The 27328-nt window shown below is 36.5% G+C and overlaps 2 protein-coding genes and 1 pseudogene across 2 annotated transcripts in view; 2 read left to right on the forward strand and 1 right to left on the reverse strand.

Annotated features, from left to right (window-relative positions):
* Positions 1-45: 45 nt before the first annotated feature.
* LOC134302350 (cathepsin Z) lies at positions 46-5297 on the reverse strand. The gene is made up of 6 exons (XM_062987424.1): positions 5136-5297; positions 3733-3896; positions 3244-3423; positions 2939-3089; positions 1637-1802; positions 46-641 (listed from the first exon to the last, which is right to left on the reverse strand). Exons 1-6 carry the CDS (start codon positions 5270-5272, stop codon positions 528-530), a joined length of 912 nt encoding a protein of 303 aa, XP_062843494.1. The 5' UTR covers positions 5273-5297; the 3' UTR covers positions 46-527.
* Positions 5298-11729: 6432 nt separating this feature from the next.
* On the forward strand, positions 11730-11881 carry LOC134302943 (U1 spliceosomal RNA; annotated as a pseudogene).
* Positions 11882-21098: 9217 nt separating this feature from the next.
* The window catches only part of LOC134302274 (piezo-type mechanosensitive ion channel component 2), a 93931-nt gene continuing 87701 nt past the window's right edge, over positions 21099-27328 (forward strand). Inside the window, exon 1 of the mRNA XM_062987317.1 lies at positions 21099-21162. Within this exon, the coding sequence (XP_062843387.1) occupies positions 21099-21162 (64 nt within the window). The remainder of the gene's footprint in view (positions 21163-27328) is intronic.

Genomic DNA, 27328 nt, shown 5'->3' on the forward strand with positions numbered 1-27328 from the left:
ACCCAACTGTCTTATTTTATTAGATATTTGTTTTATATACATTAATAAAATATTAATAGTCAATTTTATTTAAAAGCGGTATAAAGTGTTATAAATTATATATCATAATACACTGCATCAATACATACTGAACTAATATCTGGTTTTAAATTAGCAAGAGTTCAAGTAAATATTCTATTCCTTACAATGTCATTCTTTAAAAAAATAGCAATACAATTATGAACAAAATATAGCATTTAAAACAGAATTCCATCACTTACTTAACATTGACTAATTACATAACATAGTAACAGATACTTTTTGTCCTTTCTGACACCCAGTACAGACAGACAAAAGTGATTTTGCTTAAATGTAAAATGTAACCTAATGTGACAATTAAATACCATGTGTACAGACATTAACAGTCCTTATTTTTAATAAATACAAATATCAGTAAAATGCACAGTGAGTATGACTCTCCATTGGCTAGGTTCCTGGTTTCGCTGTGTCCATGTGGACGGTGCTGGCTTCTCACAGTTGCTCCTCCTTTAGACCACTATGGGGTCTCCATATACACAGGATTTTTCAATAGCGAGGTTGAACCAGTTCCCTTTACCTCCTTTATAAGCACTGGTGACGATCCGGGCCCAGCCTGCTTCGCCCTGTGGAAATAGATCACTTTTTAAGATCAAGTTAACTTAGCTAATCTTTCAGCTCATAAAATGTTTAAAAATAAATAAATAAATAAATAACAGTATATTTTAATGCTCATGAACTATTAACTATAAATATATTAAACTACACATATTTCTACATTGTCCTTTCATGATTCTGTAATAACAGGCAGGTTAGCTAACACTTGCAAAACTCAGTAGCTCACATTTGTCTTAGGCAGATACAAGATCACTATTTGGGGTACTTCTGACCTACGTGGACCCCTGAAATCAACCTCGTTGAATACCTTTGGGCTGATGGTTTTGGAAGTGGCTGTATACTGTGATGTATCACGAGTGATTTACTCAAAAGTAGCTAAAAATAAATATACCATAAAATTATAAGTATAACAACGATAACACAGCAATTTCCTAATAAAATTACTTTGGAAAGAAATAACCAAAAGCTTAGCTTTAGCTTACTTTGCTAGCCTAAGCTGTGCTAATGAACACTGTTGTTCATTGCTTTAATATATAAGCACTTAAATACTTAATCTGCTAGCACAACTAGCACCGAGATTCTGAGCTCCCTGGTTTGAATCTCAGCTCTGTTAAAGGTAGACAAAATTGGCCTCTAGTCTGCTGGGTGGGAAAGACAGGACTAAGGGGTGGGGTTAAATCCACCACAGTATGGGAAAGATTGACAGGACTGCACGTACATTAGAGGGTATGTGTGTCACGTGAATATACACCCCCCTTGGACACCATCAGGGTCCCCAGCAGCAGATTGCCTACACTAAATTGGGAGTAAAAGTGGGTAAAATGCATAAAAAAGGCAGTTTACCTACCTAGCTGTGATATACCTTAATACTGCTACATATGCACGTGTACTTGTTGTATTTCACTTAATGTTCCTATAACTACATCAAGAACACAAAAGTTCATAATGTATGGGGGTTTTTTTTGTAGAAAACTGTTGAGTGCAGGGCCACTGAATGACTTACCCAGAATTCTCCCCAGGAGTTTCTGACTATCCAATACTCTGTCCCATCCTCAGTCTTTCCCCAGCCAGCCACAGATATAATGTGATTCATGAGTGAGATCAGATGAAACTCTGCAAACACTCCTCCCTCATACGCTTCAAGCCCTTTAGTTGCCATGATACCACAGCTGCCGTACAGAGATAATGTAAAAAAAAAAAAAAACAGGATTATGTTCAAACTGTATGTGCTAATTTCAGCAAAGCAGTCATAACTGAGAGCAGTTTGGAATCTGTATTATGCTAATATGAGCAAACATATTTATATTTGCTGCAGTTAGTAAATTGAATGATTAATTAAATGAAAACTACAACACACAACATAGCCTACCTGACATCCAGTAAGGGCAAGCAGTAGCCTAGTGGTTAAGGTACTGGACTAGTAACCAGACTGTCGCTGGTTCAGGCCTCACCACTGCCAGGTTGCTGCTGTTGGGCTCTTGAGCAAGGCTCTTAACCCTCAGTTGCTCACGCTGTACACTGTAATGTAAGTCGCTTTGAATAAAAGCGTCTGCTAAATGCCGAAAATGTAACTGTCTCAAAGACGTTTTTCACCAGTGTAGTGTGCCCTGTGTATAACTTTATATTGTAATAGGTGTAGGTTTGTGCTATTAGTCATGTTAAATATATTGTTAAGGATCCGTGGCCAGAAGTCAGTGGTGGGGTTGATTGAGAGATCTTTTTCCCATTTCTTAGATGGTATAATTATTGTCGGGTCTGATTTGGATATTAATCTATAGATTTTGGCTAGGATTTTATTTGTAGGTGATATGTTAATAAAATCTGAGATTAAAGGGGAGAGGTCATATGTTTGTATTTTTTGCTTGTTTTTTGAAGATAAAATTGAGGTGAGGGGGTTTGTAAAGAGTCTGTAACTATGGTGATATATATATGGTCATCACGTCCTCACGTCATCACTTGACGTAGGTAAGATGGCGGATGTAGTACGTAGCGGTGTTGTGTGCATACTGCATACTTTTGTACCGGCCGAGTAGTGCATACTTCCTCCAATCTAGTACGTACTCTGTAAGTATGCGATTCCGGACGCAGCTTCAGTCACCGATTTGTGTTTTTAGCCGCTTTAGACTTTAACATCTTGGACATTTTGACTAAGCAATTGCTAACTGAATTGCCGTTGGATTGCTAGGACCACCTCATAGTGCAAAAACCAGTAAACATGAGGCAGTGACATGATTAGGTAGGGCCTTACCGATGAGGTTAGGGCATAGTCATGATCACTTATGTAGAATTATGGCAGGATGCTTGCCTGATTGGGCCATTTTTATAGATCTCGGCTTTCATATGGTCTCGTCCTGAGACCTTCCCAAAGTCTCCCACCTTCCACACAGTGTAGTTCTTTACAATAGAGCAGGAGCCAAAGGACGAGCAAGTGCCACACTGGTTAAATGGATCACACTCTGTGTAAACAAAAAAAATTAGGATTTTTAGGATTTTCGAAGTGACATACCTGTTAAAACAAATTAGGCTGAGCAGCCATTACTGATCCTGAAATAAATACATGAGTACAGTTTAGTTATTCAATATGAAATATATAACAGGGACGCTACTTACTTTGATTTCTGGCTTGATAGTTGTTACAGGTCTCGTCTGGAATGCCCTTCTTATGTGCATACGCATACACACCCAGATGATCTCCTCCGAAACAAGACCCTGATCTCCCACAATCAATCACATTTTGGACGGACAAGTATGCTGATGGCCACGCCCCTTTTCTTTTGATGTTTACACGATCTAAACAAGAAAACAACTACAAATGTAAAGGTTTATTGCAGTCTTTTGTCATTATGAAACAGATTTAAATAACAATATAGTCAAATTTAATAACCAGACATGCCTAGATAGACCCAGGCTTGTGCATGGATCATTTGCCATCAGATTGTTCAAGGAGGCCACAAGATAGCCAAACACTGCTAAAATGTCATTAAATAAGCTAATAACAAGGACCCTTAACGTACAAACTGTGCATTATGCACAAGAGTGTGGAGAAAGGGTCATAAAAAGAGACCTTAAAAAAGTAAAAAAAAGCAAATTGGACTGTACCTGCGAGTGCACTGGTTGAGCCCATGGCCCAGCATGAACCGCAGTACTGAGGGATGTGCTGATTGCGCGTTATGCTCACATAGTTCCTTCCAGCGATGTTCCGCCAGTCCCAGGATACAGGGAGATCAGACAGGTTCAGGTACTCGTGAGGTCTCGGATAAGTTCTAAAAGAAACATAAATTTGGAAAAATACGTTAAACAATTTGTTGAAAGGAGGTTTGTTTGTTCGTCATGTTTTACACTCTTTGGTTACATTCATGACAGGAACGGTAGTTACTGATCACACAAGGTTCATTAGTTCTCAAGGTTATATCGAACACAGTCATGGACAATTTTGAAGCTCCAATTTACCTCACTTGCATGTCTCTGGACTGTGGGAGGAAACCGGAGCACCCGGAGGAAACTCACGCAGACACGGGGAAAACATGCCAACTACACACAGAAAGGACCCGGGCCGGGCCGCCCCACCTGGGGATCGAACCCAGTACCTTTTTGATGTGAGGCGACAGTCCCAGGATACAAGGAGATCAGGCAGGTTCAGGTACTCATGAGGTCTCGGATAGGTTCTTAAAGAAAAAGTGCGACAGTGCTGCCCACTCAGCCACCCTGTTGGAAGGAGGTCATTTATTTGTTAATAAATAACGTATATTATCATACGTCTTGTTAGGTCTTTTTTGGTGTCTTTACATAAGCTGTAAATATTTAAAACTTGGTAAATTTCTTCGAATTATAAAAAAAAATAGTTCCTGAATTCAATCCCCAGGTGGGGCGGTCCGGGTCCTTTCTGTGTGGAGTTTGCATGTTCTCCCCGTGCCTCCTGTTTCCTCCCACATCCCAAGACATTCAAGTGAGGTGAAATGGAGATACAAAATTGTCCATGACTGTGTTTGATATTAAACTTGTACATTGATGAATCCTGTGTAACTAGAAACTACAGTTTCTGTCATGAATGTAATTAAAGTGTAAAAGAGATAAATAAATAAATAAATATACAGTCTACAGTTAGGGACCAACCGTGGCAACCTGGCAGTGGTGGGGTTTGAACCAGCAACCTTCTGTTTACATTTTTAGCATTTAGCAGATGCCTTTATCCAAAGCGACTTACATTACAGTTACAGTATAAAGTCTGAGCTACTGAGGGTTAAGGGCCTTGCTCAAGGGCCCAACAGCAGCATCTTGGCAGTGGTGGGGCTTGAACCAGCGACCTTTTGATTACTAGTCCAGTACCTTAACCACTAGGCTACAACTGTTTACATCTTTGTAAATTATTAACAAATAGCTGCACAAATTTAAGCAGCTTATACGACATGATTTGTAATTGTAATAAACAGTTAGCGCATGAGTTATTTGTTAGCATGAGCGTTATATCGTGTAAAACGTTTAGGTCTGTTTACATTTCCTACCTTATAAAAGAGGGTCCGCTGAAGTTTACTGGTTTGTAACAAGAACCCGATATTTGGCCAACCTCATTCTCCCGAACCCCGGCCAATCCTTTCACAACAACTAACAGCCAAATAAAAACACTGAGACCCGGAGCCATGATGAGCACAGATAACTTTAGCTTAGCTGCCTTATGTCGGAAATCTTACCGAACGTTCCTGAAGAACTCATTCACCCATCATGCATTGCGTCTGCATTCGAGCCGAGTGGATCCGAAGTCACAGTGCCGAGTGAATGCTAAAGGCACACGCAGCGACTTCGGACTCGACTCCAACTCGTTTCAAATGACTCGGACTCGACTCGCAATAAATAATGACTTGTGGACAACAAAAGTCAGCAACATTGGTTACGTGTGACACACACACACACACACACACACGTAACAGAAAATGACACGATCAGAATGATGTTGGATCATACACTGCCTGGCCAAAAAAAAGGTCACCACCTTAATTTAACTATGCACATAGGTAAGAGCCTCCCATTGGATAATTAGTGCATGGGTGATTATGTTTAAGCTGGCAACAAGTTATTTAACCCTAACTGATGCAGTGAGTAGCTTCTCATTTGTTAAACAACCATGTGGAAAGACACATCCTGTTGACATGGAAAAGACAATTAATCTGTTTCAGAAGGGTCAAATTATTGGCATGCATCAAGCAGAGAAAAACATCTAAGGAGAAGCTGAAACTACTAAAATCGGGTTAAGAACTGTCCAACGCATTGTTAAAAACTGGAAGGACAGTCAGTGGGGAAACATCTTCGAGGTAGGAATGTGGTCGGAAATAAATCTTGAACGATCGTGATCGGCGATCACTTAAACGTTTGGTGAAATCAAATGGTAGAAAAAATCCAGTCGAACTCAGGGATATGTTTAATAGTGAAAGTAAGAGCATTTCCACACGCACAATGTGAAGGGAACTCAAGGGATTGGGACTAAACAGCTGTGTAGCCTTAGGAAAACCACTTGTCAGTGAGGCTAACCGGCAAAAATGGCTTCAATTTGCTAGGGAGCATAAAGATTGGACTCTGGAGCAATGGAAGCAGGTCAGATGAGTCCAGAGGAAGAGGAAGATGAGTCCAGATTTACCCTGTTCCAGAGTGATGGGCGCATCAGGGTAAGAAGTGATGCACCCATCATGCCTAGTGCCTACCATACAAGCCTGTGGGGGCAGCGCTATGATCTGGGGTCGCTGCAGTTGGTCAGGTCTAGGTTCAGCAACGTCATGTGCCCGAAGAATGAGGTCAGCTGACTACCTGAATATACTGAACGACCAGGTTATTCCATCAATGGATTTTTTCTTCCCTGATGGCACGGGCATATTCCAAGATGACAATGCCAGGATTCAAATTCGGGCTCAAATTGTGAAAGAGTGGTTCAGGGAGCATGAGACATCCTTTTCACACATGGATTGGCCACCACAGACCTGAGTCCAGACTTGAACCCCATTGAGAATCTTTGGGATGTGCTGGAGAAGACTTGGCGCAGTGGTCCAAATCGCCCATCATCAATACAAGATCTTGGGGAAAAATTAATGAAACTCTGAAATACAGGTATATCATAATATATTTATGATAAACCATTATTTTTCCAAAATGTCCCCATTGGATTTTAGCATGTAACTTGGAACGTTAGCTAAACGTTAACATTAGCCTTCTCACTGTGCATTTTAAATACTTAGTAATGCTTGTTAAGACTGGTGCAATTGCTTAGTTTATAGTGCTGTTATTGTGCTGAACTGCACTATAATAAACTCATGACTTTTAATGAATTTAGGTTTACAAATAATATTACCTAGAAATGAACATAGAGAAGTTTACACAAAAGGATGGGTTGCCCATATTCAAGTTTATAATAGTGGTGACAAGTTTGACACTTAGTACACTGCTCCACAACCAGATTCACAGAACGTCAATGTTTTTGTAGCCCATATCCTAAATCAATTGAAGTAAGTGCTGGTTGACTTTTATTCAAATATATTGTGTTGAAAAGATATTTGTGTAAAAATATATTGTGGAACAACTTGTTTTTTTCCCGACTTATCAAATTTTGTTGGGTGTGTTCACCTGAGCTACTTTGCAAAATACTGCAGCATAAAATAAAGAAGTTAAAGAGAGAGAACATCTGTCTGAGGCAATGCATTTGTGCAGGTGAAGGGAAGTCATGTTTTTCAGCAATAAATATTTTGTGCATCATAAAAATGTATGCTGAGATCACAGAAGTTTATATATCTCTTGCAATATACTGACCACCCAAACAACAGATTATCTTTAAAAATAACTTTACCTTTGAAAATAATGATACTCTGTCACTTTAACTCCTGCTTAGGCTCAATTAATGTTGTGACCATAAAAGTATTTCTTTTCTTTTTAAAGATCTTTTTTCAGTTGCTGCTACTATTAAAAAAAAAAAACCATACATAGAGTTCAAGACCATATTGCAGCCAAGAGAGTTGTACCAAGAGACTGTCAGAAAAGTACTCTTCCCAAGTGAAAGATTTAATCTGACCAGTCAAACCAGCTGCTGACTCACAATCAGAGCCATAATAGGTAAGTTTATAGTGCCTCACATTAAAATGTTCAAGCAACATGGCACAAGTGAGAGTGGTGAGTTCTTGATAATATGGGTGAGCAAGAACCACATCTGGTTATATGGACTGTACTCTAGATGTGAACATTTAAATGGAACAGTACTTGGGCTGCGAATAATGACGTTTCTCAAGTCCATAAGAATGCAAGTACAGAAAAGAGCACAGATTGAGGAAGCAACCAATAGCTGATCTGTTGCTGCACAGTTTGTGTTAGTCATCCTCTAGTCCTTCATCAGTGCAAAAACAGATTTTTATGAATAACTTCAATAGCATTTATTCAGCATATTATTTACTTCAAAAGCTTTTAAAATATTCATCAAATTGACTCCAAAACAAGCTGTATTTTATCAATTGTAACCCACATTACACACTACAACTCTTACACTGACACTTTTACACTGTATTACATGATAAAAAACAGATTTTTATTCATAATTTCAATAGCATTTAAAGTATATGCATCCAATTGCTCCAAAACAAATGATATATTATCAAGTGTAACCCACATTACACACTACAAGTCCTAAACTGACACTTTTACATTGTTTTACATGATAAAAAACTGATTTTTTTATTCATAATTTCAATAGCATTTAAAGTATTCAGCATATCAATAACTTCAATAGCATTTAAAGTATTCAGCATATCAATAACTTCAATAGCTTTTAAAATATGCATCCAATTTTTTCCAAAACAAGTTTTATTTTATCAAGTGTAACCCACATTACACACTACAAGTCCTAAACTGACACTTTTACACTGTTTTACATGATAAAAAAAACCCCGATTTCTATTCATAACTTCAATAGCATTTAAAATATTCAGCATATCAATAACTTCAATAGCATTTAAAGTATTCAGCATATCAATAACTTCAATAGCTTTTAAAATATGCATCCAATTACTCCAAAACAAATTATCTATCATCAATTGTAACCCACATTACACACTACAAGTCCTAAACTGACACTTTTACAGTTACATGATTAAAAAAACAGATTTCTATTCATAACTTCAATAGCATTTAAAATATTCAGCATATCAATAACTTCAATAGCTTTTAAAATATGCATCCAATTTTTTCCAAAACAAGTTTTATTTTATCAAGTGTAACCCACATTACACACTACAAGTCCTAAACTGACACTTTTACACTGATTTACATGATAAAAAAAAACCGATTTCTATTCATAACTTCAATAGCATTTAAAGTATTCAGCATATCAATAACTTCAATAGCTTTTAAAATATGCATCCAATTTTTTCCAAAAACAAGTTTTATTTTATCAAGTGTAACCCACATTACACACTACAAGTACTAAACTGACACTTTTACATTGTTTTACATGATAAAAAACTGATTTTTTTATTCATAATTTCAATAGCATTTAAAGTATTCAGCATATCAATAACTTCAATAGCATTTAAAGTATTCAGCATATCAATAACTTCAATAGCTTTTAAAATATGCATCCAATTACTCCAAAACAAATTATATATCATCAATTGTAACCCACATTACACACTACAAGTCCTAAACTGACACTTTCACACTGTTTTACATGATAAAAAAAACCCGATTTCTATTCATAACTTCAATAGCTTTTAAAATATGCATCCAATTGCTCAAAAACAAGCTGTATTTTATCAAGTGTAACCCACATAACACACTACAAGTCCTAAACTGACACTTTTACACTGTATTACATGATAAAAAAACAGATTTCTCTTCATAACTTAAATAGCATTTAAAGTATTCGGCGTATCAATAACTTCAATAGCTTTTAAAATATGCATCCAATTGCTCCAAATCAAATTATATATTATCAAGTGTAACCCACATTACAAGTCCTAAACTGACACTTTTATCCTTTTTAACTTCATAAAAAAACAAATTTTATATCCATAACTTCAATAGCATTTAAAGTATTCAGCATATTAATAACTTCAATAGCTTTTAAAATATTCATCGCATTGCTTTAAAAATGTGTAACCCACATTACACACTACAACTCTTACACTGACACTTTTACCTGGTGGACTTTTCTCAGTAAAAAAAGATATTTTTTTTCACTAAAGTATTCTTTTTTTTCTTCTTTTTTTTTTATGTGACATATATCCTACATTTGTCTGAACAGTTTTAATCCTTTACTAATGTGTATTCTTAAAACAAAAATGCTTTACTTCACTTGTAGGGTTGCAACTAACAATTTATTTAATCAATCTGGTGATTATGTTTCTGATTAATTGATTAGTTGGATTATTTAAAATACAAAAACAGAAACAATATTTACAAAGAAAGTATTAAAATAAATTTATTTATTAATTTATTTAAATAAATATTAAAACATCCACAACACTAGTATGATTTCCCTTCTTAATTTTGTTTAATCAAGCTGGCTGTTTAATTATTTTATGACATATTACATTCCGCCATGTACCTCATGAAATAATGCTATTTCATGATTTTTACTGTAAAATCACACATACGAGTAATTCAACCATTAAAAAAGAGCCACAGACACCTCTTGCACATTGAAGACTTAAATTAAAGACTGCACCATAACGTCAAGGAAGCTTTGTATTTTAGCTGCCCAGAATGACTTGGTTACAGTGTAAAATGTTTTACATGTACTGATAAATATGCAGAAATACTTAAAAACAAACTCTTTGTTTACTTTGCAGGTGGAAAATGCAGAGACTCCCTGAATTACTACCTAACTTTATTTGTTTTTTTCCCCCATTTTCCATTAATTCATTTACATTAGAATTTATATATTTGTTTCCATTTTCCATTGATTAATTTAAATTAATTGCTTGATAATAATAATAATAACAAATAATAAATACAATATGTTCTAACTGATTTTACCTCAGTTTATAAGGGATAGAAAAATTAAGGGGATTGTTCTTTTTGTTCATTCAATTGAATGTGATTGATGATGATAAAACATTTTTTAAAATAAATATGTTTTCATTGATTTTTCATTGAATATTATATTATTAACCTAATTGGTTACAAGCAGACTGAAAGTCTTGCTGTTGCTCAGCTTTTCTGCCAGTAGATGGAAGTGTTTACAATCAAACATGCTTCTTCTTTGTTTCTGCTGTGTTGAGGGCAGTTGTGACGCTAATAAACTCATTTTTATTTAAATAAAAGTAATGATGACTTTTAGATTACTCAAGCACTAAATTACTCAAAAAGATTTAACTAATCCATAATAAATCTACTTGAACAACATTTTTTATTTTGTTATTTGTACCTAAAAATATAATATTCTCTAGGATAAAATAAGGATTTTGTTGATTTTTGTTTAATTCACTCAAGCAAAATTCACTCAAGCAAGGATTAATCATTTCAATTTATCCAAAACATTAATACATAAAGAAAAATACCCCCACACACAAATGAATAATCATAAACTTCTTGTCCTAAAGGGCAGCACGGTGGCTAAGTGGGTAGCACTGTCACCTCACAGCAAGAAGGTCCTGGGTTTGATCCCCAGGTGGGCCGGTCTGGGTCCTTTCTGTTTTCATGTTCTCCCCGTGTCTGCGTGGGTTTCCTCTGCGTGCTCCGCTTTCCTCCCACAGTCCAAAAACATGCAAGTGAGGTGAATTGGAGATAATAAATTGTCCATGACTGTGTTCAATATAACTTTGTGAACTGATGAACCTTGTGTAACGAGTAACTACCATTTCCTGTCATAAATGTAACCAAAAGTGTAAAACATGACGTTAAAATCCTAATAAACAAACAAACAAACATTTGTCCTAAATGTGGATATAATTGCCATTTTACCCATCAGTCTACCCTTAATCAGTCACTATTATGAAGTGAAAATTACTTACAAATCTATTTGAAACCTTTGCAGTGGCACTCCGAATTGTAGTCTGGCATATCCTGCTTATTACCTCTTATATGTGTCACTTGTAACTCACTTGTAACTCACTTGTAAAACTCACTTGATACTTACCTGGCATGATCAAGAAGGTGGTTCACCCAGGGTGAGGCTCAGCCATTGCACTCCGGTTGTGCTGACCTCTGCGAATTCCACAAATGTGGGAATCTCGACTGCATAATTTCTGATAGCAGGGGACTGTGTTCTCGCTCTCACCTGATTTTTTTTTTTTAGGGACAGTGGTAGCCTAGTGGGTAGAGCTTTGGGCTATCAACCGGAAGATTGGTGGTTTAAATTCAGGCTCTGCTATGCAGCCACTGTCTGCTCCAGGGGCGCCGTACGATCGCTGACCCTGCGCTCTGACCCCAGCTTCCAAACAAGCTGGAATATGCGAAGAAAGAATTTCATTGTACTGTACACCTGTATATGTATATATGACAGATAAAGTATACCTATTTCTTGCAATGTGAATTGACTGGATATAGTTTGGAGAGGCACATACCTCTGTCTCTGTGGAAACACAATTTACCTTCTGGTGCCAGTACAAAAATCAAGCCATGGAGTCCAAGGAACTGTCTGTGAATGCCCACAGTGAAATTGTGGTTAAGGCATAAATCAAGGCAAGGACATTACTGAATTCTGAATGGAAGAAACTTCATGTAACCTTCCTAAAGCCGGCTAAACAGCCAAATTGGGCATCTGGGCAAGAAGGGCATCCAATCTGACAGAGCTTGAAAAGATCAGCCATGAAAAAAGCAGAAAAACTGACCAAATCCTAGTGTGTAGGATGTATCCAAGATGTATTTTAGCTGTAAATGCTGCAAAAGGGGCTTCTACATACAAGTTTTGAATAAAATTAGCGAAATACTTTGAAGAATGAGACATATCAGTGTATATGCATTGGAAGTATGTTAAAATAATGTTTTCCCTTCACTCTGATTCTAGCCCAGGTCTGCATTAGTGGTATTAGTCGCAGCAGGAGTAGTAAAAACACTTGGCTTTTCCTTTTTGTAGCTGACTTGTTCTGAGCGCTAAAGGCTTTGTTTGGAATGTATTACATGTTGATCATACTTTTGTTTAATTAAATTGTATCAATAGTTTAACAGCATAGGGTCATTACTCTGCTTTTTGTCCAGTCAGCAGAGTGCTTTGAGTTGAAATTGCTATTTAATTCAATTAGACACTCCACAGTTCCCCCTAAATGCAGCCCATTACAAGCTCTTTCCTATTGTAATGTAATGTAATGAGAGTTATTTGGATCATTCACCAGTAATATGGAATATTATTGTAAAAGCTCATGGGAAACGAGATACAAACAAGCAGGTCTGTTTATTAGAAATAATTAAGAAAAATTACTTAGCGGTACACAAAACTCTTTAGCTTAAAAATATTTTAAGATTGTAAAATAAGAAAGGAACTGTTAAATCACACAATGTTAACTTTCTCCTTTATTTAAACTGAACTTGTTTGCATAATCTAGATTTTAAATGTATTTAAAATGAGCACAATGACCTTAAAACAACATAAAAAAAAGAATATTGTACTTGGCATGCACTCCTCTCTCACCATTCCAAATTATCCCAAATAAACCTTATTAATTCTTACCCGCTCATTCTCCCAGCTGGTCACTCACTCAGTTACTGTCCCTCTGCCACACTATCCTAAACTCATTAGTTCTAGATCTGTCTCTCTCTATTCTGGCTGATTCCTTGCTAATAATTTGTTGTTAAAAGCCATTTTGGGCTTGGCCCAGTTTTTTTGCACAAGAGCTACACAAATGAACCTATAAAATTAATAACTGGACTAGTGCATCTCTCTGCTGGTCGGCATCATGCTTGCTTTTAGGAGAATCCCTTGTAAACCTCAGAGATGTCTACAGAGACAGCTCTTCTTAGATCACTTGATGCCAAAAGGCCCTTCATTTGAATGTTTGAGAAATGTTATGGACCTTGCTTTACATTTACATTTTCAGCATTTAGCAGGCGCCTTTATCCAAAGCGACCTTCAACTGAGACTGTATACACTGCAAGAGATGAGGGTTAAGGACATTGCTCAAAGCCCAACAATGGCAAGCTGCCAGATGTGGGGCTTGAACCAGTGACTTTCCGATTACTAGTCCTTTACCTTAACCTCTGAGCTCCCCCTTTGTGTACAGGTGCAGAAACATGCTGGGACAATTGCCCCAAAACTAGATTGTTTAACATAATTAATTTTAATCAATTATATAAAATCATTTTAAGTATCAAAATTAGTGTCCACATACTACGTGTCTCAGTTTAATATTTTGTAGACCATTTGCCTTGTACATGATAAATTAAAATAGGGTGGAAGAGCAACACATCAAATAGTGTTGGTGCCTTAAAGCTCCAAGATGTTACATTTAATTATTTAAGTGATTTTGATTATTACCAGTGTGGGCTTTTCTCCAGGACCTGTCAGCTTCCTCACACCTTCCAAAGCAAGTAGAAGGAGAATATTCTGTGAGTAAGAGTGAATAGGTGAGTGTGTGATGTTCATGCCTTACACCTAGTGTATAGGTATACCAGGACTGTTAATCAGAAGTGTTATGCATTGCTTAAACATAAATGACAATTAAAAAAATACAATAAATTTAAACAGATGTTTCTGTTGATTCTTTTAATTGCCACTATTTTGAAAATAAATGTTGCATATTACATGCCAACATGACTTTGTTATACTTATTTCTATAATAATAGTGTAAAATTTGAGAAAACATTCATTTGTTAGCTATGGCCAACCTACAAACCCTGTTCCGACATCCTCCATGATGAACGCTCAAACCTTTTACTACTGTGGCCCAGTGGGTAGAATTGTTGCCTCACAGCAAGAGGGTTCAGGGTTCGATTCCTAAGTGGAGCGGTCTGGGTTCTTTCTGTGTGGAGTTTGCATGTTCTACTCGTGTCCGAGTGGGTTTCCTCCAAGAGCTTCGGTGTCCTCCCACAGTCCAAAGACGTGCAAGTGAGGTGAATTGGAGATACAAGCGTTCTTCAAAAAGTTTCCGTACTTTTTAAAACTCTATTTATTACGAATTTCAAAAACAAATGACATGACTTTTCTACATTGTCACCTTCAGATGTATTTTTCCCAGCGTCGTTCCTACTTTTTAATTCCATCAGAAAAAATGGTTTTGGTTGAGCACACCGCTGCTTTCACACCATCATCACATGAAAATCTTCCTCTTAAAGCTTCTTTGAGCGGTCCAAAAAGGTGGAAATCAGACGGCATTAAATCCGGACTGTAAGCTTTCTCAGTCTCTCAGACACGACCGATTACTCCTCCTCCCTCCTACCCTCACCGTTTCCAATCAAAATATAAAAGAGGAAACTTTTTGAAGATCCCCGTTGACTAGCTAGCTGTTTGCATCGTTGAAGTGCGCTGAAAGCTTTGAGTAGCTAGTTCGTAATTGCAGACTTGCATGGCTTAATTGGCCTTCAATAATGTACACCATGAGTACTTCATGCTCTTTGAGGTGAACAGGATGTCGCGAATGTTTTACGTGTGATGGTAAAGCTGATTGAAGTGACACTTAAGGCTGGAGGAATTGAAGAAAAAGTGTATGAATGGAACCCATAACCATTCACCCAAAGTTGTAATGTTGTCCCCTGTAATATCAGGATATCTACATACCTTCACCTTTTTATCATCAATAGGTCAATTGTGATGCGTTTTGCTGTCTTGCCATCTACCCATCATTTACAATCTACACCATGTGTATTAAGTAAAAGTCTTGCAGTCAATTGTTTTGTTTATGGAAAACAAAGCTTTGCTGAGGTATGAGGGGTGGAGAAAGTGGTGACCATTTGGCCTAAGAGCTTAACATCTCCTGAATTATGGATTTAAGATTATTGTTTTCTGGTGTTTGTTAGTCACAAGGTCTAAGCCTATTAACATATAAATCGATACATGCCACTTTGCCCTCCATTGATTGACTTTATGATCAAAATGGCTAGTCGGTGGCTTCCTGAACGGCCCAAGTAGCTGTGTTAACAGGGAGGAAATGAGACCACACCATTCTGAATAAATCAGGCATGACTGATTTTTTCTTGCTTGTAAAATCAGAGGTCGGATTGGTTAGATGTGGGCTAAGGTCACAGGTGGCATTTTATAATGTATTGTATTGTATTCTATTAAACTGTAAGTAACCAGTTTGTGCGGTCCTGTATTTAGCCGCATTCATCCATCTATCAATTATCAGTCTTTCTGTCCCTGCTGTGAGGAAGCACCTTCATAGCATGATGCTGCCACCAGCACGTTTCATTGTATGGATTGTATTAGGCGGATAATGCAGTGCCTGTTTTTTTGCCTAAAGAGTTCAGTTTTCATCTCATTTCACTAAAAAAGAGTCCTTTAATGCCTTTAAGCAAACAACACAGCCCACATACTCTGTGTGTATGAAGCCACACTGTTGTAGCACTGTCATGTTGAAATAACCAGAGACCCCCCAGGAAAACAAAAGACGTTGCCTAGATAGCAGCACATCTGTCTGGAGTCGGAATATATGCCTCCACATCAGTAGTACCTTCACACATATTAAAGTCACCCATACCATGACAGTCTGGATGGTCATTTTTGTCTTTGTCGAAGAACAAAACAAGCTGAAATGTGGACTAATCTGACTACAGAGCACATTTACACTGTCTTTCAATTCATCTAAGGGAAGTAATTGTTTTGAGTTTAAGGTTGCATTTCTTGATGCAGTGACAGACCGTATTAAGTGACAACAGTTTTCTGAAGTACCCCCAATCCCATGCGGCTATATTTATCACTGCAGCATGATTGTTTCTTACACAGTGTTGTCTGATGGCTCAAAGATCACGCACATCTTGTAGTGGTTTATGTTCCTGTCCTAGACTAAGTGAGATTTCTCCAGATTATGTGAATCTTTTCACAGTATTATGTAAGGTAGATGGTGAAACACCTAAATTATTTGCAATCTTGCATTGGTAAATGTTCTTTTTGAACTAGTTGAGAATTCTTTAATGACGTTGGAATACAGTGATGAGTCATGACCCATTCCAATTCATCTGGGATCCTACTAATGAACTCTCAATATCCACATTCTCCTGTAAAATGATTGAAATACAATTACAGAAAGCATGCCACAGTACATCATTTCAGCTATTTTTAGTTGTTAGAATGTTGTCAAGCCCTAAATTGCTACAGAGAGGTTAGCTACAGTAGCATAATTGCTTTTTGAGAAACTGGTGATGTAATTCTATACCTAAAAGTGATCCTAAGTAGGTTATACCATAATGCAGGAGCAACACAGTGTAGCATCGGCTCTCCCTTCCAAAGCAAAACCATTAGTAGTAACTTAACATAAATCAAATTTATTATGGATGAATATTTAACAAACTTTGCATTATATAGAACCTGATTTGATAAGTTGAATCAATAGTTTGTATAAATGCTCATCCAAAATGTTTACCGTAATGTAAGTAAATTATTGCTTGTTTTTAACTGTGTTGCATAAGTTTATAGACAGTTCTCTACAGTTTTTTTAGAAAGTGTGTAATGAGTTACTATGATGTGTTTTGATTTGTATTATTATGTATGTGTCATTGTTTTTTTAAATAGTAATTGTAACAATATGATTAGGGCACGGTGGCTTAGTGGGTAGCACTGTCGCCTCACAGCAAGAAGGCCCTGGGTCCTATCCCCAGGCTGGGCGGTCCAGGTCCTTTCTGTGTGGAGTTTGCATGTTCCTCTGGGAGCTCCGGTTTCCTCCCACAGTCCAAAAACATGCAGTCAGGTTAATTGGAGACACTAAATTGCCCTATAAGTGAATGGATGTGTATGTGTGTGTATGCGTGTCTGCCCTGCGATGGACTGGCGTCCCGTCCAGGGTGTTACTGTGTGCCTTGCGCCCATTGAAAAGCTGGGATACATTAATTTGTCAACTCACACTTATTTTGCAAGGCTGAATAAAACAAATAGGTGATTTTTCGACAGCTTTTAGATTAACGTGTTACTTATAGTGATGATTGTTTATCAATATATATTATTGGACTTACAGTGTTTTTTACTGCAGAAAAGATATGATACTCTAAAATGCACTCATGCACCATCATGTGTACATCAGAGGTAGAACTGTAAATGCTCAGCTATACCATTTGTTCTTTAGCAAAGGTGGGAAATTTGAATAATTTATACAACCCTTGAGAGCTGAATTGCTAGTCAATGTTCCTAAATGGACTTCTAAACTGAAAACATGAATACATGTATTTTACCTCTGTAAAGAAATCCCATGTCAACATGGGCATCCTATTACATTTTCTTTACTGTACGCTTGCACTGTAAACATTTTATTGCTTTTTATTGACTAAAAAGCTAATGTGACTATTGTGATTACTGTAAAAAGAATTAGTGTAACTTATTGGATATCAATTTATTTATTTTGTATTTAAGGCATAGCTATTTCTTGTGTTTTATTGGTGTATTTGGCTTATCACATACAGTATGTATAATTATAAATTGTCTTCTTAATTTATGTTATCTGCTAAACTTTTCTGGCAAAATGAGCTGCCAACAAGCTGGGCGCCAATCCATTGTTTGACCCCAGCAGAAGTGGACTAGCATCATTTACCTATATACCATCCAAGCGCTCTAAACGTACTAATATGAAACATTGCAAACATGTATACTGTACAGTACAGCTATATCCTGTCAGTGTTCACCAATCAAAAAATGATGGGTTATGGGACTCTGACATCAACTCGACCTTTACATACTTCTGTGCTACTCGAACACACAAACGTGACGTATCCTAATTTGCATCCAAGAAGATTCACTAGCTGTTTTGTTTCATTTTACTGAAATGTTTGAATTAATACGATACTTGGTTTTCAAAGTGATTATTCTATGACACATGTGAAGAACATGTAAATAATAACTACTTATATAAGATAAGATAAGTCCCACAGGGGGGGAAAATTTACAGTGTTACAGGGTATTAGGGTAGTTGTAGCCTAGCGGTTAAGCTTAGCGGTTAAGGTACTGGACTATTAAGCAGAAGGTTGCTGATTTTAAACCACACCACTGCCAGGTTGCCACTGTTGGGCCCTTAAGCAATTAAACAAGAGTGTAATATGGGTAACTAACATGACAAGAGTGTATTATGGGTAACTTACATCACGGGTAACTTATATGACAAGAGTGTATTATGGGTAACTTACGTTACGGGTAACTTATATGACAAGAGTGTAATATGGGTAACTTACATGACAAGAGTGTATTATGGGTAACTTACATCACGGGTAACTTATATGACAAGAGTGTATTATGGGTAACTTACGTTACGGGTAACTTATATGACAAGAGTGTAATATGGGTAACTTACATGATGAGTGTAATATGGGTAACTTACATAACAAGAGTGTATTATGGGTAACTTACATTACGGGTAACTTATGACAAGAGTGTATTATAGGTAACTTACATTACGAGTAACTAATATGACGAGTGTAATATGGGTAACTTACATGATGAGTGTAATATGGGTAACTTATATGACGAGTGTAATATGGGTAACTTACATAACAAGAGTGTATTATGGGTAACTTACATTACGGGTAACTTATGACAAGAGTGTATTATAGGTAACTTACATTACGAGTAACTTATATGACAAGAGTGTAATATGGGTAACTTACTGTATATGACAAGAGTGTAATATGGGTAACTTACATAACAAGAGTGTATTATGGGTAACTTACATTACAGGTAACTTATGACAAGAGTGTATTATAGGTAACTTACATTACGAGTAACTAATATGACGAGTGTAATATGGGTAACTTACATGATGAGTGTAATATGGGTAACTTATATGACGAGTGTAATATGGGTAACTTACATAACAAGAGTGTATTATGGGTAACTTACATTACAAGTAACTTATGACAAGAGTGTATTATAGGTAACTTACATTACGAGTAACTTATATGACAAGAGTGTAATATGGGTAACTTACTGTATATGACAAGAGTGTAATATGGGTAACTTACATAACAAGAGTGTATTATGGGTAACTTACATTACGGGTAACTTATGACAAGAGTGTATTATAGGTAACTTACATTACGAGTAACTTATATGACAAGAGTGTAATATGGGTAACTTACATGACAAGAGTGTAATATGGGTAACTTACATAACAAGAGTGTATTACAGGTAACTTACATAACAAGAGTGTATTATGGGTAACTTACATTACGGGTAACTTATGACAAGAGTGTATTATAGGTAACTTACATTACGAGTAACTTATATGACAAGAGTGTAATATGGGTAACTTACATGACAAGAGTGTAATATGGGTAACTTACATAACAAGAGTGTATTACAGGTAACTTACATAACAAGAGTTTAATATGGGTAATTTACATGACGAGTGTATTACAGGTAACTTACATGGTGAGTGTATTTCGGGTAACTTACATGACAAGAGTGTAAGTAATATGGGTAACTTTTATCTATATAAGTAGGAATACAGACCCATGAGAGAATGGTCAGTATTCTGAGTACCTTTGAATACCAGTGTGTAGTGAATCAGTAATAGGATAATTGTTTGTGTACATACTTGAGGAAGCTGCTTCCCCTGTTTTGACTGTTACTGTGACTCATACAGGGAATGTGGATAATCTTAGTACTAAAAAGAAAACTAGTATTACTAGTATGTCGGGATGTGTTAAAATAATCCAGATTAAGTTAATCAGACGTTAAAAACCATCTATTTCTAGTCTAGAAAGATCTCCGTTTTATTAAGATGTGGAGTGAACGAGTTGAGTTAGTGAATCCATAGCCCCGCCTTTACATGATTCTTATTGGCTGTCGTGAGTGTACTGGTGTCCGATTGGTTGGCATTTCTGTCAGCGCAACCTTGTGCAGTTTTGATTGAGACGTGAAGGGAATTTGCGCTATTTAGTCCAACGTGCGTCGCCTAGTTTGAACCGGTGAACAGTTTTTTACAGAATGATTTCTACTGATGCCAGGACACATTCAAGGACTTTTATTTGTGTCCAGTTTATTCAGATGGTTGATGGATAACTTGTTTTTTGTGCTAGAAGTGCGACGAACGGAAATTTGCGCCTAACCAGAGTTTTCCTACATGAATATGATTTAAAGTCGGTATGAAACTTCTAACCTTGGAAACTCAGACTGGCTACAAGGACTCAGAGGATTTCCGAAGCAAAAACTGAGAAGAAAAGAATTCAAAACTTAATAAATAAGCGGCGGCTCTGGGTTGCGTTCTGCACCGGTGCGGCTCCTGTCGGAGATCCCGCATGATGCCGACTGGTGCGGACTCGAACCGGACCAGAGAGCGCAGGACGAGCGGTTCTGAGCGGGGCAGCGCACATCTGGGCTCCATCCCCTCGCTTTTGCGTTAACAGCTGGATGAGAACTCTGACGGGCGATGGCTTCTGAGGTCGTGTGTGGACTGATCTTCAGACTGCTGCTGCCCTTCTGCCTGGCGGCAGGTGAGTTGGCAAAAACAAACACTAACAGCTCAGGTGTTGATGGATCCGTAAAACAGTCATTTAACCCTGACACAGCTGGAAAAGAGGGTTAAACCAAGATACTCTTACTGTCCACACTTTATAGATATGGATGTATCCTTAAAGTTTTAATTAGAAGCCTTTAGGGTCTGATTATGCACTTTTTGTAGGTTTTTGTGAAGTAAAAAGGTCACACAACATAAACCAGGGGTACAAATATAACCAGAAACCTATCTAAAAGATAAATTATACTTATTTAATAACAAAGAACCAAAAGTATCTAACTTAAAAGCCATAACACATGGACCACATGTGTATGTAACATTTTCTTTTACATTTCATTTAACCCACCGACTGGCTTGTATCTATTATGATAAGCTGTTCCATAATAGAACTCATCTTGGTCAATTTTGTATAATGTAAATTACAGTATTTGACTTTATTTGAAACTGAAAGAAGAACATATGTTCTACAGTGTGTCCTTAAGTCTGGACACATAGGAAATATCACTATATATATATATAACTATAACTAACCACATGTATATGTTTACTAAAATACACACACATACAAACATATGCATCACAAACAATGGAAATACATTAAATGTGCTGTTAATATTCTAATGAAATAAAGTGTTGTTGAAAGATTTATTGAAAATATGCATTTTGCCTATGTGTCCAGACTTTAATGCCAACTGACTGTGGCATTATGTAAAGAATGGTTACGTAATTCTGAAATAAGACAATATTAACATTTGGAGATGGTGCTTTACAGACAAGCAAACACTATTACAAAGTAGATGCTCTGAGAAATAAAAAGTAAAAGTACATTTGCTTATTACTAGGGTGGTAACATCAAATATAAATCAAATATACATAATTATTCATTTATTACTTATTTAGTAATAAACTCTAGAAAGAAGTCAATTTTCTTTATATATATATATATATATATATATATATATATATATATATAGTAAATATATATAGTAAATATATATACACACATACATATACTCAAGGTACGGATACCCTTGACGTTCCTGCCCCTGTGACAACAAAGGTGCATTGATGTATCAAGCTAAATAAAGGTCAGAAAAAATACACAAGTGAAGGTACACAGTGGCTGAGTTTGTGTCCCAAAGTGTAATAGACTTTTACCTACGAGTTCTGATAGATAGATAGATAGATAGATAGATAGATAGATAGATAGATAGATAGATAAAATGGATGCACTAGGTCTTATTTCGCATGTAGTGCTGTCAAATGTAGCTGGTATGAACACACAACGATTTCCCTTTTTAAAAGGGGTGGAAAAAATCAAAGTAATCTTTTAATTAAGAATATGTCTGAATATTTGACCAAACTTTTGTTTGATTACAGAGCAAAAACACACGTGTATGTAAAAATCTAAGTTGATGCGTGGCTCAAATAAAACTTGTGGTTGCTCTTGTTTTCTTGAGGTCCAGTCGTGACGGTTTGAATAGCGCTTGCTTGCTAAGGAGTTAGTAATTGTAGTGTTGGGGTGGCAAAGAATGAATGGTGAAAACAGATGTCCGTGTTCTTTGTTTTAGTAAAGTACTTGTATAATTGTGCAGAAGTGTTTAATACGTGTTTATACTTTGATATAAATGAGATTATTTGATATGGCTTGTTGGGGAAAATCATCAGGAAAAAAACTACTTTTGAATAAGCAATGTACATGTATCCTCAATAATAAAATAGTGTTACAGTTCCAGGTATGTACCTTTAAATGAGACTTAAAGATATGCTGCATTTATTTTCTGTGGAAAAATACATAGTAACTGTAAAGTACAGATCAGTTTCCTTATTTATTCTACTTATTGTTGCATTTAGTCCCTGTTTAAAAAGTAAAAAGTACCTACACATATAGATTCTTTTTGTTTATACATACTTTTCACACTAAATGATTAAACAAAGCATACAACACAATAGAAACATTAGTAAAACAACACATTTCATAAAGCACAGTATATTTATGGAACAAAGATATCCAACACTCATACCAACCTTGTACAAAAATCAATTGCCCACTAATTGGTGCACCACATTGATCTCTGAACATTTTGAGATTCTGCGATTCCATGGACAGGCTTTTTTGGACAACAAGGGCATCACAGTGTACGCGGTATAAGCAGTCAAACATGGTGGTAGCTGTGTAATGGTGTGAACTGGGCTGTGTAGCAGGCTGTGGGCTGTGTTAAGTTCTATTGTTGTTTTTTCGTTCAAGTTCCATTTGTTTGTTTAAAGAAGAAACTGAATCATTCAGTGTGACAAATGTTCAGCATCAAAAGAACAAATAAAAAGGGGGGACTCTTCACACCACTGTAAATAAACACTTTCATTGATGAATTAACACCTGCAGTGTTGACTGAACACTTACAACGTTGAATTAACAGTAGTTCTTGTGTTCATGTGTGTTCAGCTGCACTTCCGTACACTCATCGTAGATGTTAATTCAACACAGGATTTTGCTGTGTCTCATAATTCATGCATTTCCTCTGAACCAATGCCTCGCTTGTTTAGCGTGTTTAGACTGAGTTTTCAGTGCTGTGGATGCTGCATGTGCGTGAAAAATGCAGGACTGAACTGAACGAGGGTTCAGACAGAAGCTTAACTTTACTATGTCCCCAGCCTAATTGATTATTGCTGATTAGGGAGGAGTTTAAGCTTGTTTTCCTGTGTTATTAAAGATTTATTTAAGCTAAACCATCCCTGTATACATTTTCATTCTAATTTAATTCAGATTGGCTAGGCTATTAGGCAACTTAACCTTTATTTAAAGAAACCTGGAGTCTTATATTGGCTGCATGTTTGGAATAGAACACTTGAAAGCGGCAGTGTTATCCACATATTTGGCATTAATATTTTCCTCTATTAATTAAGTAAATAATTTAAAAATATTTATACTTACACATACTTAATGTTACATATAAGCACAAAGTCAAAATATGTAAGTACATTTGAGTAGATCTGTACACTAACAAATATTAAATGAGATAGAACTATAGTGGTCCCCCCCCCCCCCCCCCCGCATATGAAAGACTTTTTACATTTTCTATTCTTTACAATTAAAACATGTAACTATAAATGACATTAATATTTACTTTTTAATTTTTAATGCATTATCTGCATTAGTTTTGGATTTAAATGCATTATTATTACCCCTAGAACTCATCAGGCACGGACGTTTCTGGCATCATGGCTTTTCACCATTAACCCATTTAAGCTCACCAAGTGTTTTCTAATAACATCTAGTATTATTAATAATATTGGATCAGCATTATGAGTCCTGGGGACCGAGGTTTAATACTTCACTTCCATCACTGTCTGTGAGAGGTTTTGCTGGTGTTATGGTTTTCTTTTTCCTTCCAAAATAGTATTTACTTTTAGATTTTAATGCATTATGTGAGTCTCAGTTTCTGCTAGTTGGTAACTAGTGAGTCAGAGAAATCAGTTAGGATCTTGACTTGGGCCCATTGGCGATTAACCTTTGAAGATCCACAGATCTGAAGGTGAACTTGCTGATGGTTTCTCCAGTCAAATGATTTACAAAGTAATGAAATTAGGTTTTATAATGAATTCATGTTGGAGCGAAACAAAAGTGATAATCCAGTGGTTTAAGCTTTGTAATGATTCGTCTGAACACTGTCCCAGTCTCTGCTCAGGTTGCTCTAGCAGTCAGGGGCACCAAGTGGCACCAAGTTTTTTTTTAAGAGGGATGTTTTTATACAATGAAACAGTGATGCTCTTTGGTTTTAGCACCATAGTTTCCTCATTTATAAAACTCTTTTTAGCAGTTTTAATAGAATTGCTGTTGTTTTCCTAGTTGGAAAGCAGTAGGGTTTGTGTATGTAATTTAAGATTGTAATTATTAAAATCAGGTTAGCATCATGAACACTGAAGATTTTGTGTATTATGATGTAGTGTGTAGTTACTGCATTTTGATAATTTGTCATACTGGATGAAAACAAAAGATGTAAGTAAAGACACCAACACAGTTTGTAAAAGTTATTCAACACCTATATTACACTTGTAAAAAGTAATTTACTTAATATTGGTTTAGAATTAATAATTTGCAATTATTAAGAGTAACAAATGTGCAACAACAGGCCATCAGAAGGATTTTCAAATTGATGTATTATGTCACTGTGTTACATTGGTCAAAACTACAAAATCCACAGGCAAACCTGAGATCTAATTATAGATTATTGAAACTATCTTGATATTCCAGTCAGTATCGTATCTCATACACATATTTCCCAGGCTCTCATTCATTATTTAGCTTTTACATAGGCAAATGATGTATTCATATAAGAAATCTCACTTAGTCTTTTTGAATACAGACTACAGTCTTAATGGCAGTGAGATTTGATTGCTTTCTGTGTTCGGCTCAGTCAAATGGGAAATCTCTAATGTTTTTGCTAATAGTGTAAAGCGGACACAATTATTGAACAGTACCCTGCATGCCGTCTGATTCACCATTGCAGCAAACTGGTGTTGTGTATTCCTGTAACTCATCAGACATCAAACATCCAGCACTTAGTCTTCAAACGAAATGTAATCGCAGATGTAATGCCCCTTAATTTTGATATTCGACGACTTAATTTGATGTATGGTAGACCGCAATGGATAGGAATTAACACATTGTTATCCGGTCTGACTCTTCCCTTCGGTCCGCCCATAGTGCTTTCTGTAGATAACATCCACTCGACAGTACAGGCCGATAATGTATCGCTTGACAGCTGATAAAGTCTGCTCTTTTTCCTCAGAAAGCTATATCACAGAGCCGCGGAACGTCTACCATTAATCGCTGGAAAGTCGTTTTAACCGCATGAATTAATAATGTGGCATCAGAGGAGAGAAAAAAAAACGACTGCCCATTATCGTAAACACACCTTTAATATTTCATGATTGGATTTTTTTAAAAGTAGAGAAGAACAGAGGTCAGTCACAGGAATTTGCAGTAACAGGAAAAACATGACGGAGATGACAGGAACTCTACATGGTTACTGAAACTGAATGGAACTGTTGGAAATTAAAAAGCTGCGCTGGTTATATGCGTGATCAGGAAAAGAATTTGATTAAATGCTGGCTTTTACATTTAATTCTGCTTGTAATTAGCAGTTTGTAAAAACTACCAAGTAATAAAGGCTCGGTTACTCGAAAGTATGAGTGTAAAGATACTTAAGGTAATAGTATATAGGGGTTGCCATAGCAGATCATTTGTCCATATATTTAATTTGGCACAGTATTTTATTGCAGATGCATCTCCTGACACAACCCTCATATTTATCCGGGCTTGGGATGTGTCCTCCCATTGGCTAGGTTCACGCAACACCATGTGGAACCTCCAGAACCAAGCATCATGGCTTTTACCATTAAGCCATTCGAGCTCACTAAGTGTTTTCTAATAACATCTAGTATTAGTAATATTAGATCAGCATTATTGGTCCTGTGGACCAAGGTTTTATGCTTCACATCAATCAGTGTCTGTGAGCAGTTTTTATTGTTGTGAGTTTTCTGTAGGTACTCTGGATTTCACCTTCCAAATATGCAGAAGGTGGATTGACTGTGGTGGATAGGTGTGATTTTCCTGACACATGCTTCCTCCGATGCGTAAAAACTCCCCGATGCGTAAAAACTCCCGTTTCCCATACTTTGGTGGATATACACATGAGGCTAGTCCTGCGCATGGAGAGTCACACACTAATCTCCACGTTCCTCCACTTCTGTACAGGAACTTCGGCCTGAACAAGCTAGGGGGCGCCCAGTCGACCGGTACCTAGCAGAATATCCCGCTGTGCTACCTGGGCATCACCATTTGTATCTAAAATTTAAACTTTGGTGACAAAGTGTGTGTTATTTACATTTGCCATCATTTGGTAAAACGAAACACATTCATTGATTAAAACTGGACATCCTTGTAAGTCTTATGATTTCATACAGTAATTTGGCCTAAAATGTCCATTCCTAAAACACATTATAATGGTGTGTGTGATTCACCACTGTTCATTAAAATGAATGGGATTTTATTTAGTTGCCTTTGCAATTCTAGCTAAATGCTTCTAGCTTAATGCTAACTGAAATGATGTAGGGTAACAGTATCAGAGGTGTATCCACTT

Source organism: Trichomycterus rosablanca, chromosome 25, assembly GCF_030014385.1.
Source record: "Trichomycterus rosablanca isolate fTriRos1 chromosome 25, fTriRos1.hap1, whole genome shotgun sequence".
NCBI classification, from domain to species: Eukaryota; Metazoa; Chordata; class Actinopteri; order Siluriformes; family Trichomycteridae; genus Trichomycterus; species Trichomycterus rosablanca.